Consider the following 16,860-nt stretch of genomic DNA (forward strand, 5'->3'; position numbering starts at 1 on the left):
TTTATGAAAACATGATTGCTTTGCTTGACTTATCCATCGATGTATTTATAAGACTAGAATCTATCTGCAGGGAGATACTAGGAAAAGAATCTGTGTTTTGTGACCTAAGATCTTGGGATGGAGGGTGGGAGAGAAGTGCTGGACGATTAGAAATTTTAGAGCTAGACTAACAGTGAGTCGAAGGAAACTTGCCTGTGGATTACACCTTCTTAATAATTACAGAAAAAGTTAGTTGTGGTTAAGATCAGTTGATTTGTTTTTCAGAATAGTATTAAAAGGAAACTAGTCTACTTAAAATTGTTACCTGTTGTCTTTTCTCCTTCCCATTCCCTAGAATATTTCCTTGGTGACTGAGCTCCTGATTTTTTTTTTTTTTTTTGGTGTTTGGTTTTTCTTTCCCTCACAAACCTTTGTTGATTTTATTTATTTACATACTTATGAGGTTAATTTGTGCTTTTATTTGCAAGTATTTAACTACAGTGGCCCACAAAATTTGTTGATTTTAAAAGTACATTTTACACCACAAACCAACACACACATATACATATATAAAAGTGAAACAAAAGTTTTGCCAAAAAGGTCTACCCTGAGTGTTTTGTTTTGGGCTTTTTTTTTTAACGAGTTTTTTTTTTTTTTTAAGCAAGGATGAACTTCACTGACAGTCACCAAAGTTCCCAGTTCTTCTTAAGGTTCACTTTAATGATGTGAATAATGCAGGTTTTGTGGACGAATCTGTGTTGATTTTAACTCGTGTAACAGCCCTCCTTCCTCTTTGTGGTGCCAGTTAACTAAAACCATGAACCTTACTCTCAAAGAGCAAAGTTAGGGTTTCTGAAGATTAAAATGTTAGACCCTTGAAAAAAAATTTTTTTAAATGCTGAGACAGATCTAAAGGAAAGTTTAATGCCTACTCTTTTAAGAGGTAATGATAATGCAAACTGTTGAAGGAAAGCTATAAAGACTTGTAAAATTCACTTAACATTTTAAATCACTTGTAAGAGAGTAACCATTAAATTGTCCAGATTCTAAGTGCTACAGTTTCATGCGTTAGTACCTAATGAATTTTTCATTTTTATTTTTTGGTCTGTCTCATTATCTTTGTGCAGAGTAACTATTCTGTTTAGAGTAGAGGTTATTACAGTTCAGAAATTTTGGTTTTGAGTTTGTTAAGTTGTGTGTGTAAGGAGCATTTTCTGTTCAAAACAATATTTGAACCATCTTCATAATACTCTTGAGAGGTTGTCCTTATCTCTGGCAGATGATTAGATTGAGACTGGTGGAAAATAAAGGTTAGGCAAGCTGTAATACCAGTTTGGTGCTTATATCACTAACATCATCCATCTGCAGGTTTGTTTCTTGAATTACTAGTACTGTGCCCCCACATGGGGTACTGGAGTGAGTCACATTCTTGAATTTTCAGTTGTTTAAACATTTGCTCTGGAATTGAGATTGCTTGAGTTTCCAGTTTGGGCCAGTTCCGATGTTGAATTTGCTGTGAGTGTAGTTTAAGGCACTTTTTGAGTCTCTTTTACAATGTAATTTTGGGAAACAAAATCATAAAATTGGGTCAGTCAGATTCTTTACTAATTCTGTTCCTGATTTTTTTCCCTACCTTTTCTACCTCTAAAAGTGGTTTAACTCCCCTCCTAGATAGTACTTGTTATTAATAGCAGCTTGGGGTTACTAGGCTTCCCCTCCTCTCACTGTAAGATTGAGATAATCTTTCTAAAAAGTTAGGTTTAAATATATTTGGTCTTTTTTGACAGTGAAAAGAGATGACATTTAGCTCTTTTTAGATAACTATCACATAAGTAATTAGTGTTCATGGTAGAAAAACCAGAAAATTTGCCTAAGCAAAAAGGGAATTAAAGTCACTATATAATATCACCCCAAAACATGTTAATGTTTTACTAAACATCCTTCAAATTTTTGTATTTTTCACAAATTGACATCATTTGTATTGTAATCTGCTTTTCTCAGTACACAGTTTACCACATTCTTACAATTTCATTCTTACTTTGAATCTAGGATTTTATGGAAGACCATGGGTTATGGAACAGAGAAAAGAACTCTTTAGAAGGTAACTTTTTATTATATAAAGGAGAGTCTTAATTAATATTTCCTTTTGTTTGAGGAAACACTACCACTGAATAGGCCGAATACAGTTTGATGATTTCTCAGTTGCAGAAGTTGTTTTAACCTTGGTCTTCTTCCTCTTCACCTAGGCCAGTGGTTCTCAGACTTTCCTGGGAAAGCTGGAAAGGTTTTGGGCTTCACTTGCTTCACTCAGAGCTGTTGTATTTATATTTAAGACTGTTGGATATGTTAACATTGCTTATTTAATTTTTTTTACAACTCCACTGGACTTGAAAAAGGTTAAAAGCTACTGCCCCAGAATATTAGCTTTTTAAGAGATGGAGCTGCTCCGAAAAAAGGGAAAAAATTGAGGTGTATTGGTTAGGCATGTTGCCTGTTTATATATATATACATGTAATTTTCTTTCCTCTTAAGGCTCCAGAAATGGGAATTAAATACATATTTGTATGCTCCAAAAGATGACTACAAACATAGGATGTTTTGGCGAGAGATGTATTCAGTGGAGGAAGCCGGTAATCTTTTTCTTCTTAATCTGTAAATGTAGAGTATGTGAAGAAAACAGGTATATTTTAAATGTAGTTGTACAAGAATTAAATATTCCACTTTCACTTTGTAGGTAGTTTTCTTTTATATAGTAACTGTGTGTGTTAGTGCAGATTGAAAGAATAGCACTAACAGTGTGTAGCCATGGTGTGATTCATGGGTTTGCCAGTCTGACTCCACCTGTTTTGTGGTCATAATGGTACTTTTTAACTTCTGCCAGTAAACAGTAGGCCATTGGACAAAGAGGTGCTGAAGCAAGGCTAGGCCTCGGGCAAGGCAAGTGCAAGTTTTAAAGTACTTGGGTGCAAGTTTTAAAGTACTCCAAAAAATCAGTAACAAAGATAAAAAGTATTATCTATTTTTTAAACCAGAACTAATGCAAAAAAATCCCTGAACAAAATACCAAAATCTAAAATAAAGACAGGGTTGGTATTAATGATTGTTTTGCTTCAGGTTCAACCAGGTATGGCTTGGTCTTAACCACTTGATTACTAGTACTGGTCCTGTCTTTATTTAAAGTCAGAACGACCTTACCCTGGTTCAGGCCTATACTGAAGTGAAAGCCATCTCAAACTGTCCTTTCTGTATGTGTTCTTATGTCGAGTTAGCTACATAAAATTCATAAATATAAGTAACTAAGACAAATGGTGAAGTGCTTTTCTTTGTGTACTTGAGTGAATGGGGGAACATTTTCATACCTGGAATTAAATGATAACTAACAAGTAATTTACTTAATACTTGGTTACAGAGCCCAGCCAAGACAGTGAAGGCAGAAAGTTTTCTTAAATTATGTAAAAAGCAATTAAAACTGCATCTAGTTTGTTGTTTACTACTCTGTATAACTTAAGTGTTTCTTCAACTTGATTATTTTCTGGTGATGCTGGTAATGAAATTTAATGTGATCAAAATATAGTTAAATGACTATCTTAAGATACTACTGAAAGTTATTTAAAGATACATCCTATGGTATGGAATAGTATTTCGATTTACTTAGGAAAATTGTCTGTCACATTTTAGAAACTTAAAGCTGTGATAGATTTCTTTGTTGTCTTTACAGAGATGTCAAGATTGTTAAGGCCATCACTTAACCCTGGTTTTTAAGAACACATTTTTCTTTTCTTCTAAATTATAAAGTAGTTATATGTAGAGTTATTTAGGAATTCCAGTCATACAGAGACAGCAAAAACAAAAACATAACTCTCAAACACTTGAGAAATAAAATTGGTTTGCATTCAGTAAGAGGATTGATGCCTTAATTGAATATTTTTGAGAAATGTCAGTGGAAGGAAGAGAATGCTTTTATTGAGTTCAGGGTGATATTAAATTGTATCAAGTTTGTGCCATTATGTAAGGCCTGTTGTCACATTGGACATGACAGTTTTGTAAAATTGAAGGGACTTTTTTTCTTGACTTATTGAAAATTGGAGAAAAATGACCTTCAGTTTAAAGGTGAAGGCTCTTCGTTTTCTGTGCTGCTTTCTAAAGTCATGGACTCTGTTCTTTAGAGCAACTTATGACTCTCATCTCTGCTGCACGGGAATATGAGATAGAGTTCATCTATGCTATCTCACCTGGATTGGATATTACTTTTTCTAACCCCAAGGAAGTGTCTACATTGAAACGCAAACTGGATCAGGTAATTTCCTTGCTTTTTCATTATTTTTCCCTGAGTCAGCACATGAAACTGAAAAGTTTCTGAGTTGCTTTTATGATATAAAAAGAAAACAAGGTTCATAGTACTTCTTTGTTCCTGGACACATTTTTATTTTCTGTGCAAATTTTTTACTTTTGATAATATTTTCTAAAGAGTGAAAAGAGCTTTACTGGAGGTACCATTGCTTTACAAACTTCACTTTGCATAAGAACTGCCTTAAAAGAATGCTTAGAAGAAATGCTTAAAAGAATGCTCATAAGCTCCATTCCCATAGATTCTTAATGAAGACTTGAGGTGGAGACTTCCCTCACATTCCAGCTGATTCTGAGTCTTCCAGAGTCACATTTCCAGAAACTGTGTATGCTGTTGGGTGCTTGCTTGACTGAGCTTCTGAGTGAGGTTATAGAAATAGGATTCACTCGATTATATGGTTAAGAGACATAATTCAGTCTGGAAATGACTGGCTAGTTTCCCAAAATGAGAAGAAACACTAGGTAAACATGTAAGCTGTTGTTGAACCTGATTGGAATCTACATTCTACTTAACATAAAAGCTGCACATCTGTTTTAGTAAAGTAAGTGTACTATGTTTATTAAAAAAGTTTATATTGGACTTCCCTAGCAGTCCGGTGGCTAAGATTTCATGCTTCCACTGCCAGGGGTGTGGGTTCCATCTTTGGTCAAGGAACTAAGATCCCACTTGCCTTGTGGTGCACCTTTTAAAAAGAAAAAAAAAAAAATCTATATATTATTGGTGGTATTGGAATGGCTGGTAAGGAATTTAAAGTTATTAGGTTGTTGCAGAAGTAATTGTGGTTTTGCAGTGTTGACATTAATACCCAGCTGTGGATGTGAATGGTGATAGAAGCAAGGTCCGATGCTGTAAAGAGCAATATTGCACAGGAACCTGAAATGTCAGGTCCATGAATCAAGGCAAATTGGAAGTGGTCAAACGAGATGGCAAGAGTGAATGTCGACATTCTAGGAATCAGCGAACTGAAATGGACTGGAATGGGTGAATTTAACTCAGATGACTATTATTTCTACTACTGTGGGCAGGAATCCCTCAGAAGAAATGGAGTGGCCATCATGGTCAGCAAAAGAGTCCGAAATGCAGTACTTGGATGCAATCTCAAAAACGACAGAATGATCTCTGTTCGTTTTCAAGGCAAACCATTCAGTATCACAGTAATCCAAGTCTATGCCCCAACCAGTAACGCTGAAGAAGCTGAAGTTGAATGGTTCTATGAAGACCTACAAGACCTTTTAGAACTAACACCCAAAAAAGATGTCCTTCTCATTATAGGGGACTGGAATGCAAAAGTAGGAAGTCAAGAAACACCTGGAGTAACTGGCAAATTTGGCCTTGGAATACGGAATGAAGCAGGGCAAAGGCTAAGAGTTTTGCCAAGAAAATGCACTGGTCATAACAAACATCCTCTTCCAACAGCACAAGAGAAGACTCTCTACATGGACATCACCAGATGGTCAACACCGAAATCAGATTGATTATATTCTTTGCAGCCAAAGATGGAGAAGCTCTATACAGTCAGCAAAAACAAGACCAGGAGCTGACTGTGGCTCAGACCATGCACTTCTTCTTGCCAAATTCAGACTTAAATGGAAGAAAGTAGGGAAAACCACTAGACCATTCAGGTATGACCTAAATCAAATCCCTTATGATTATACAGTGGAAGTGAGAAATAGATTTAAGGGACTAGATCTGATAGACAGAGTGCCTGATGAAGTATGGAATGAGGTTCGTGACATTTTACAGGAGACAGGGATCAAGACCATCCCCATGGAAAAGAAATGCAAAAAAGCAAAATGGCTGTCTGGGGAGGCCTTACAAATAGCTGTGAAAAGAAGAGAAGCGAAAAGCAAAGGAGAAAAGGAAAGATATAAACATCTGAATGCAGAGTTCCAAAGAATAGCAAGAAGAGATAAGAAAGCCTTCTTCAGCGATCAGTGCAAAGAAGTAGAGGAAAACAACAGAATGGGAAAGGCTAGGGATCTCTTCAAAAAAATCAGATACCAAAGGAACATTTCATGCAAAGATGGGCTTGATAAAGGACAGAAATGGTATGGACTTAAGCAGAAGACACTAAGAAGAGATGGCAAGAATACACAGAAGAACTGTACAAAAAAGATCTTCACAACCCAGATAATCACGATGGTGTGATCACTGACCTAGAGCCAGACATCCTGGAATGTGAAGTCAAGTGGGCCTTAGAAAGCATCACTACGAACAAAGCTAGTGGAGGTGATGGAATTCCAGTTGAGCTATTCCAAATCCTGAAAGATGATGCTGTGAAAGTGCTGCACTCAATATGCCAGCAAATTTGGAAAACTCAGCAGTGGCCACAGGACTGGAAAAGGTCAGTTTTCATTCCAATCCCAAAGAAAGGCAATGCCAAAGAATGCTCAAACTACTGCACAATTGCACTCATCTCACACGCTAGTAAAGTAATGCTCAAAATTCTCCAAGCCAGGCTTCAGCAGTATGTGAACCGTGAACTTCCTGATGTTCAAGCTGGATTTAGAAAAGGCAGAAGAACCAGAGATCAAATTGCCAACATCCGCTGGATCATGGAAAAAGCAAGAGTTCCAGAAAAGTATCTATTTGTGCTTTATTGACTATGCCAAAGCCTTTGACTGTGTGGATCACAATAAACTGGAAAATTCTGAAAGAGGTGGAAATACCAGACCACCTGATCTGCCTCTTGAGAAATTTGTATGCAGGTCAGGAAGCAACAGTTAGAACTGGCCATGGAACAACAGACTGGTTCCAAATAGGAAAAGGAGTTCGTCAAGGCTGTATATTGTCACCCTGTTTATTTAACTTATATACAGAGTACATCATGAGAAACGCTGGACTGGAAGAAACACAAGCTGAAATCAAGATTGCCGGGAGAAATATCAATAATCTCAGATATGCAGATGACACCACCCTTGGCAGAAAGTGAAGAGGAACTAAAAAGTCTCTTGATGAAAGTGAAAGTGGAGAGTGAAAAAGTTGGCTTAAAGCTCAACATTCAGAAAACGAAGATCATGGCATCTGGTCGCATCACTTCATGGGAAATAGATGGGGAAACAGTGGAAACAGTGTCAGACTTTATTTTTCTGGGCTCCAAAATCACTGCAGATGGTGACTGCAGCCATGAAATTAAAAGACATTTACTCCTTGGAAGGAAAGTTATGACCAACCTAGATAGCATATTGAAAAGCAGAGACATTACTTTGCCAACAAAGGTTCATCTAGTCAAGGCTATGGTTTTTCCTGTGGTCATGTATGAATGTGAGAGTTGGAGTGTGAAGAAAGCTGAGTGCTGAAGAATTGATGCTTTTGAATTGTGGTGTTGGAGAAGACTTGAGAGTCCCTTGGACTGCAAGGAGATCCAACCAGTCCATTCTGAAGGAGATCAGCCCTGGGATTTCTTTGGAAGGAATGATGGTAAAGCTGAAACTCCAGTACTTTGGCCACCTCATGTGAAGAGTTGACTCATTGGAAAAGACTCTGATGCTGGGAGGGGTTGGGGGCAAGAGGAGAAGGGGACAACAGAGGATGAGATGGCTGGATGGCATCACTGACTCTATGGACGTGAGTCTCAGTGAACTCCGGGAGCTGGTGATGGACGGGGAGGCCTGGCGTGCTGCGATTCATGGGGTCACAAAGAGTTGGACACAACTGAGCGACTGATCTGATCTGATCTGAATGTTGACATTTGCCATTTGATGTTGGAATACATTCTTAAATGTGGATGTATTATTCATCATTTTAATGTGCATTTCTCACTTTGTTTTTTTGCTAATGACTTATTACTTGCTGTATATTTTACATGTATTTGAAACTATGAAAATGATGTTAGACAAAAAAGCAAATACAAGCAGTTTTCTTACTCAAGTTAAAAAAATGGGTCATAAGACAGTGGAGACACAGCATCAACATTTGGCCCAGGAAGTGCTGATGAATGCACAGTGCAATGGTGGTTCAAGAAGTTTTGCAAGGGAGACGAGAGCCTTGAATATGAGCACAGTGGCTGGCCATCAGAAGTTGACAACGACCAACCGAGAGCCATTATTGAAGCTGCTCCTCCCACAACTAGACAAGAAGTTTAAGAATTCATCGTCAGCCATTCTGTGGTTGTTCAGCATTCAAAGCAAATTGGAAAAGTGAAAAGGCTCGATAAAAGGGTGCCTCATAAGTTGACCGAAAACCAAAAAAATCATTGTTTTGAAGTGTTACCTTATTCTATGCAACAACGAACTATTTCTCAATTGGATGGTATCATGCAACAAAAAGTGGGTTTCATACTACAACCAGTGATGCCCAGCTCAGTGGTTGGACCGAGCAGAAGCTCTAAAACATGTTCTTAAAGCCACACTTGCACCAGAAAAGGTCCTGGTCACTTTGGTGGTCTGCTGCCAGTCTGACCCACTACAGGTTTCTGAGTTCCAGCAAAACCATTACATCTGAGAAGTATGCTCACATACATCACAGAACTGTGCTCACGATGAGATGGCACTGGAAGCTGCACCACCTGCAGACAGCGTTGGTCAAGTCCCAGTCTTCTCCATGACAGCGCCTGACCACACTCGCACAGCCAGTGCTTCGAAAGTTAAATGAATTGGGCTACAGAGTTTTGTCTCATCCTCCATATTCACCTGACCTCTAGCCAATCGACTACCACTTTTTCAAGCATTTCAACAGCTTTTTGCAGAGAAAACACTTCTAAAACCAGCAGGATGCAGGAAATGTTTTCCCGAAGCATAGATTTTTATGTTACAGAGATAAACTTAACTTTAGTTGGCAAAAATGTGTCGACTGCAATGGTTCCTATTTTAAGTAATAAAAGATGTGTTTGAACCTAATTATAATGATTTAAAATCAACAGTCTGAAATTGCAGTTAACATTCGTACCAACCTAAAAGTTTGGGATTTCCCTGGCTGTTTAAGGGTTAGGACTTGGTGCTTTCACTGCCAGGACTGGGTTTAGTCCCTGGTTGGGGAACTAAGATCCCACAATCTGTGTGCTGCGGCCGGGGGGGGGGAAAGTAATTAAAATTTCTGTGAATAAGCTCCTAGGAGGTTATTTCCCCGCTTGATCATATTCTGCTATTTTGGTCTTTCTGATTGATGACTTAGGTTTATGTGCAAAGAAATTAGTTAGCATCATTGCATCTTGACTAGAGCAAATGACTTGGATTTCTCATGTCTTGGAGTTTATCGTTCATTTTTTTTCTTCTGGTATGTATCTTCTGTATTGAAAGATGTAGAAGGATAAGCCACATTATAGAAGCTTTGTTAGACAATTTGCTTAGTGCATTGAAACCCAAATGAAAATATGGGTACTGAAACTGTAGCTTTTTAACACAGAAAATAGAAAGGGAGTAAAGGTTTGGTGTTGAACATTCTACTAAGGAAAATATTTGACTTTTAAGTATAACTATTAACTATATACTTGAATATTTTAAAGCCTGTATTTTTTACTCTTTAAGATGAGCTGGTAAAAGCATCTTGGTTTTTTTTCCTTTCCTAGGTTTCTCAGTTTGGATGCAGGTCATTTGCCTTGCTTTTTGATGATATTGACCATAATATGTGTGCAGCTGACAAAGAGGTATTCAGTTCTTTTGCTCATGCCCAGGTCTCCATCACAAATGAAATTTATCAATACCTAGGCGAGCCAGAAACTTTCCTCTTCTGTCCCACAGGTATTGTATATAATAGCTTTCTATTTAACTAGTCTTGAAATACATAACTTTCAAAAGACCATGTATGAATTTTATTGTTGTTCCCTGTCCCTTTGGTATGTAAAGAAAGGTAGGAATTCTTTTTCTAGAAGATGTTTCTCCAGATCTTAAGTTGGAGAAATTTTAGGGATTAATAAATGACAACTGAATAGGAGAAAGATTTTGTGTATTTTTTGGTACTAAAAAGTATATGAACATTACCTTTTCTGGATTAGAGGAAGGGAATAGTATTATCAAAGTGAAAACTAGAAAAAAGCAAATTTACATTGCATTTAACTAAGTCACTTCTCATTTCCCTCCCACTTGTTACTTTTTTCTGCCCTTGCCTATCTGTATCCCTTTTCATTCCTCCCACTCCCATCTGGGCTCTTACTTCTAGTATTTATCCCCCTTTTCCTTTTTTCCCCCTCTTTCTTCTCCCTGGTTCCTTCCACTGAAAATATTTTCTCTCTCTTTTTTTTTTTTTCCCTCTCAAAATTCAGCCTACAAGAAAACTTCCCCGGGCTTGACTTCTTGTTCAGGAAGAGTTTAAATAAGTTCTAAGAAATTTTAGACTGTATTGATTTAACCGTGTGTTTGTCTGTCTTGTTAAAGTATTGTGAACTGTGAACCTTATCTCTTCTGATGCTACATGAATATTCAAGTAATGTTTAATAAGATCATACTTGGTAGTTACTTAATTCATTGTAAATTATAATCAGTTATAATTGAGTTCTAAGCCAGTGGCATAATTTTGCTTTATTTTTATTATGATATCAATCCAGTCTGTTTGGCCTCTGATTGAAACTGAGAAATGTAGGCAATTCAGAGTTTGTAGAAAATGCAAAAAATTCCAATTATTTATCTTTAGTAAACTTTTAGTGACCATAGGATCATAAGGATTGATCTGTCCTACTTTTGGAGGAGGAATATCAGGTTTTAAGAATTGATTTTTTTTTTTAATACATAAATGAGCTAGTTTGTTGACTTCTTTTGGGGCATGAGATAGAGGCCTTTTATCATTTGGATGAAAATAGTTTAAAATTGATAGACATTTTTATCCCCATTGAAATACATACTCATGACTATTTCATTCTTGTTTTACTGATTAATTTCTCCCCCTACATTCAGAATACTGTGGCACTTTTTGTTATCCAAATGTGTCTCAGTCTCCTTACTTAAGGACTGTGGGTGAAAAGCTTCTACCTGGAATTGAGGTGCTTTGGACAGGTAAGTCTTAAAGATTTATACAGTAAAACTTTTACTCAACTAGGATGTAGAGAATTGATTGTATACTTTTAAAAAGCTGAGCCTTAATGAGATTCTCTTTCTTTTACACAGTATACATTCTTCACTTGGTATTAAGAATACTTTTTGAGGATTTTGCAGTGAGTCTGAATATCAAAGTAATTTATTAATTTTCATTTTCATTGTGGTTGCACTGCATCTTTGTTGCTGCCCACAGGCTTTCTCTAGTTGCAGCTGCGTGCACAGGCTTGTCCTTGCAGTGGCTTCTCTCATTGCAGAGCCCAGGCTCTAGGGCACACGGGCTTAGCTGCCCTGCAGCATGTGGAATCTTTCCAGCCCAGGGATGTCTCCTGCATTGGCAGCTGAATTCTTATCTACTGTATCACCAGGAAAGTCAAGAATGTGGTATTTTATGAAATGAAAGCCTTAATGCTAGATTGACGGCTAGTAATCCATGAGCTGTATTAGCTTTCATTCTAAGAATTAAGGGAAGAAACCCTCCCAGGATTTAGGTTAATGAGAGTTTGTCTAATTGAGGATATATTATATTGGAAAAAAATTATTTACATGGAAAATTTGTTTCTTACTAATGTATCATTTTGAGGAAACTTGCCCAAACCTTTACTATTTGTGCCTTCTAACCACTATTTCTAGGAATCTACTCTGAGGAAATACTGAGCGAGGGGAATAAAGCTGAGTAGAAGCACATGTTTGTTGTGTTGTTATAAAAAGAAAAATTCTTTAAAAATATAACAAAATAAAAAGTTACATGCAGTATATTACTATTTTGAAAAACCATGTATGAGAGCCTTTTAATAAATGATGGCCTTTATTTCTAGGTCCTAAAGTTGTTTCTAAAGAAATTCCAGTAGAGTCCATTGAAGAGGTTTCGAAGATAATTAAGAGAGCTCCAGTAATCTGGGATAACATTCATGCTAATGATTATGATCAGAAGAGACTGTTTCTGGGCCCATACAAAGGAAGATCCACAGAACTCATCCCACGATTAAAAGGAGTCTTGACTAATCCAAATTGTGAATTTGAAGCCAACTATGTTGCTATCCACACCCTTGCCACCTGGTACAAATCAAACATGAATGGAGTAAGGAAAGATGTAGTGATGAGTAAGTAAATGACTTAATTCTTGACCTTGGGAAGAGATTGGGGTTAACTAGAACCGTTAGTGAGTATATGTTCTTTTGTCATCAAGAATTTTTTTAAAGGTATTGTTTAGTCCTGTGAATGAGATGTAAATGATAGAAAAAGGGTTCCCTGGAGTGGCTTTGGGCAAGTTACTTAATAACTTTTTGGCCTCAGTTCTTTGTTTTTAAAATGTGACTTGGCCTTTGAAACCTGAGGAACTAGACAAAGTAGTCTTAATGTTCCTGTTACCCCTTGAGTAATTCTGATTGAATTTATGTTTTCAGATGATTATATTTAAATGATGTATTTTAGATGGCTAGATATTCTTATCTGAGTTGCTTACTATGTAATTTCAGTTTAGCTTACATTTATGAAACATATTCTTATTTTAGACATTGGCTTACTGATTTTTATCTATGAAAAATTCTTACCTGAATTCCAGGTAAGAGAATACTGACTAGTTGTTTACTCATTAACATTTAGACACCTATTTATCAGACACTAAGGATTCAAAGAATAAAATAGTCCCTACTTTGAAAGAATTAGTCTGGTGTTGATAAAGCAGGCAAGGAGCTATACCATAGAATGAGGAGTACTGAGAATAATTATCTACAGAGTCCTAGGGGGAACACAGAGGAGGGAGTGATTGATTACCTCTCTTAAGCAAAAATGGGTAAATGACTTCATGGAGAAGGAGATACTTAACACTGGGTGAAAATATAAGTAAAGCCTTTTGGACATTAAAAGATTGGTGGGCTAGAGATGAAAACACTATCAGTGGACATGTATCAGTGATTTGTCCAGTGATTCTGAAATTAGTGTTTATTATTTCATTTGGGATTTTACATTTGGCAATGCCTTTAGATGACTATTCTAGGTGAAATGGTTCGGTGAAGGGTCTTGGTTGTGTTTGCATTATTATGCTTAAAGTTTGTTCTTACTCCAGTTCTTCGCCTCTCCAGTTTTACTGTAAGAATTAGTGTTTTGTAATCAAGACCGTTTTTGTGCTCTTTCTCTTTTGCAGCTGATAGTGAAGACAGTACTGTATCAATCCAGATAAAGTTAGAAAACGAAGGCAGTGATGAAGATATTGAAACTGATGTACTCTATAGTCCACAGATGGCTCTGAAGTTAGCTTTAACAGAATGGTTGCAGGAGTTTGGCGTACCTCATCAGTACAGCAGTGAGTTTGGTCTTTTTTTGTAAGAGGGTTGGATTACATTGTTTGAGACATAAGAACATTTGTGATGTTCTATTACAGGCCCACCAAGCAAAATGAAATTTAAGAATCTAGAGAATAAGGTTTTTTAAATTTTACTTTTGGCCTTAAATAGGTTTTATCTTCTTGGAATGCTAATTTGTGTTTTTAATTTTTTTTTCAATAGTTGTTCAAAAATATAGATCTTCAAAAGAGAAGAAAATAATTAGGTGTTGCCATATATATGATCTGTGTTTCCCCTCTCTTCCCTTCCTCACATCCCTGGTGGTTTAGAGAAGTGGCACTTTTTCTTAGGGCTCAGATTATTTGGAATCTCAAATTGAGGCCTAGAGATACGATAAGTAGAAAACATTTCTCTGGATCTTATTTGTTCTGTTTGTCATTCTGATTATCTTTCTGGCAATTTGTTTTTATAGGTAGGCAGGTTGCACACAGTGGCGCTAAAGCAAGTGTAGTTGATGGGGCTCCTCTAGTTGCAGCGCCCTCTTTAAATGCCACAACTGTAGTTACGACTGTTTACCAGGAGCCCATTATGAGCCAGGGAGCAGCCTTGAGTGGTGAGCCTACAGCCCTGGCCAAGGACGAAGAAAAGAAACAGCCAGATGAGGAACCCATGGACATGGTAGTGGAAAAACAGGAAGAAACAGACCACAAGAATGACAATCAAATACTAACTGAAATCGTTGAAGCTAAAATGGCAGAGGAATTGAAACCAATGGACACTGATAAAGAAAGCATAGCTGAATCAAAATCCCCAGAGATGTCTATGCAGGAAGATTGCATCAGTGATATTGCCCCTATGCAGACTGATGAACAGACGAACAAGGAGCAGTTTGTGCCTGGTCCAAATGAAAAGCCTTTGTACACTGCAGAACCAGTGACTCTGGAGGATTTGCAGTTACTTGCTGACCTTTTCTACCTTCCTTATGAGCATGGGCCCAAAGGAGCGCAGATGTTACGTGAATTCCAGTGGCTTCGAGCAAATAGCAGTGTTGTCAGTGTCAATTGCAAAGGAAAAGACTCTGAAAAAGTGAGTATACTTAATATACTTGCTTCTCTGGCCTGGATGGATCCCCATGCTGATGATATGGAAGAGGTCTTAAATGAGAATTGGCCACATCTTAGAGTGTGTTCTGTAAAGTAGGTACTGCTGCTGCTGCCGCTAAGTCACTTCAGTCGTGTCCGACTCTGTGTGACCCCAATAGACGGCAGCCCACCAGGCTCCCCGTCCCTGGGATTCTCCAGGCAAGAACACTGGAGTGGGTTGCCATTTCCTCCAGTGCATGAAAGTGAAAATGAAGTCGCTCAGTCGTGTCGGACTCTTAGCGACCCCATGGACTGCAGCCTACCAGGCTCCTCAGTCCATGGGATTTTCCAGGCAAGAGTACTGGAGTGGGGTGCCATTGCCTCCTCCGAAAGTAGGTACAGACTGCTGAATCATGCGCTTCCATAGTTTGACCTTACAGTAGTTAAGAATGAAGGAAGGTCAAAGTTGATTAATATTTGAGGAATATTTGTCAGTTTGGAGAGACACAGACTTACATTGCTTATCTTTAAAAGTTTAAGCCCTGTGATTCTTTAATCTTGAGGATAAATTTGCAGGTACTTGATAACATAAACAGTTTATAACTGTGCTTTAGATTATGTTTTTAAATTTCCAATTTTTTGAGTGTTGTTATTGATCCTCAATAGATTGAAGAATGGCGGTCACGAGCAGCCAAGTTTGAAGAGATGTGCGGACTAGTGATGGGAATGTTCACTCGGCTCTCCAATTGTGCCAACAGGACAATTCTTTATGACATGTACTCCTATGTTTGGGATATCAAGAGTATAATGTCTATGGTGAAGTCTTTTGTACAGTGGTTAGGTAGGTGCACCAGGAATAATCTCTTCTCAGATATATTGTCCCTTAAAAGAAAAAAAAATTATCCCACAGGGAGAAAAACATTTAGGGAATTGGTGAATTTCCAACTGTGTTTAAATTCCTTGCCTAGATTTCAAAGGTGTAGCTGTTGTTACAGACTTGAGGTGCAAGCCTCAGTAAACATAACGAGCACATTGATTTTTCTCCCTTGGGCTAATTCAGCATAAATATCTTGAAAATGTGTTAGAAAGTACTGACTTTAACTTGCTCTGACTGAATGCTTCCTGGATGGAACCATGTATACCACTTTGATCTGATTTGGAGATGAGACTCTATGAATTGTGACTGTGTGAGCTCTCTGCTGCTTGCTGTGTCTTGATAACATTAATGCTGTGTTTAACAGAACAATTGCTGAAATGACCGAAGGGGCCTGGAAAGAGGAAGCATCCTCCCAGCCCTGTGCGCATGCGAGCTTTAGTGGGAGGCTATTCTGGTGCTACCTGGTATTATTTCATAGGACTTTTTCTTTCTCTCTCTTCCAAGTAATTGGTTTAGCAGGGGATAAAAATTGCAAACCCCTGAAAATGTTTCATTAAATGGAAGTTCTCCAACAGTGAATTTTTTTTTTTTTTTTTTTTAAGTTCTCAAGCTTGGTAAAAAGCACCAGCATGGCCAAGTTTCTCCAGGGAATCTCATTTCATTTCCAGGTTTTCAGTCCAGGTATAAGGAATATGTAATGGACTTACGCATAGTACACAGCAGGCAGCAAGGCTAACTGACACGTCAGCTTTCATAGTCGTCACAAACACTATGACGGGTTACATAGTCTTGGTTGTGAAATAGAAGTACGAAACACTGTGAGCTTACAGTTACTCAGGAGGGTAGCAAAGAGATTTCTCACTGTGTATATACTTTCAGATTCTTAAATATATAAAAAAGTTTTCCTTTGATACAACTAAAAATAGCAGCTAAAAATAGAGGCTGATTGTTAATATGAAAATAGAGGGAATTCCCTGGCTGTCCAGTGGTTAGCACTCCACACTTCCATTGCAAGAGGTATGGGTTCAATCCCTGGTTAGGGCACTTCCCGCAGGGCATGGGCAAAGATAAAAAATAAAATAAATAAATTGGGAGAAAAGGAATATAGAGAACTTTGGGTTCCTGTATATACCGCACAACAGGTAAAAGAGAGAATTGTGACCTCTTCCTGTTAAAAGGCTCCATGATACCTCTTCTGTGTGATACTTGTCTGCTTTTAGGCTTAGGAAAAACCTCTCTATTGTTTGTTGGAAGGTGGCATTTGCCTTCCAGGGGATATATTAACCTTTATAGGGATTGAAGTCTTAAATTTCCAACCTATAAT

At 37.6% G+C, this 16,860-nt stretch overlaps 1 protein-coding gene across 1 annotated transcript in view; it reads left to right on the plus strand.

Annotated features, from left to right (window-relative positions):
* OGA (O-GlcNAcase) overlaps positions 1–16,860 on the plus strand; it is a 28,889-nt gene that overhangs the window by 1,914 nt on the left and 10,115 nt on the right. The window contains exons 2-10 of the mRNA XM_027528791.1: positions 2,029–2,080; positions 2,512–2,609; positions 4,146–4,276; positions 9,834–10,005; positions 11,155–11,253; positions 12,111–12,395; positions 13,439–13,597; positions 14,050–14,663; positions 15,326–15,500. Coding sequence (XP_027384592.1) covers positions 2,029–2,080; positions 2,512–2,609; positions 4,146–4,276; positions 9,834–10,005; positions 11,155–11,253; positions 12,111–12,395; positions 13,439–13,597; positions 14,050–14,663; positions 15,326–15,500 — 1,785 coding nt within the window. The remainder of the gene's footprint in view (positions 1–2,028; positions 2,081–2,511; positions 2,610–4,145; positions 4,277–9,833; positions 10,006–11,154; positions 11,254–12,110; positions 12,396–13,438; positions 13,598–14,049; positions 14,664–15,325; positions 15,501–16,860) is intronic.

The sequence above is a fragment of the Bos indicus x Bos taurus genome, chromosome 26, assembly GCF_003369695.1.
Source record: "Bos indicus x Bos taurus breed Angus x Brahman F1 hybrid chromosome 26, Bos_hybrid_MaternalHap_v2.0, whole genome shotgun sequence".
Taxonomy (NCBI): Eukaryota; Metazoa; Chordata; class Mammalia; order Artiodactyla; family Bovidae; genus Bos; species Bos indicus x Bos taurus.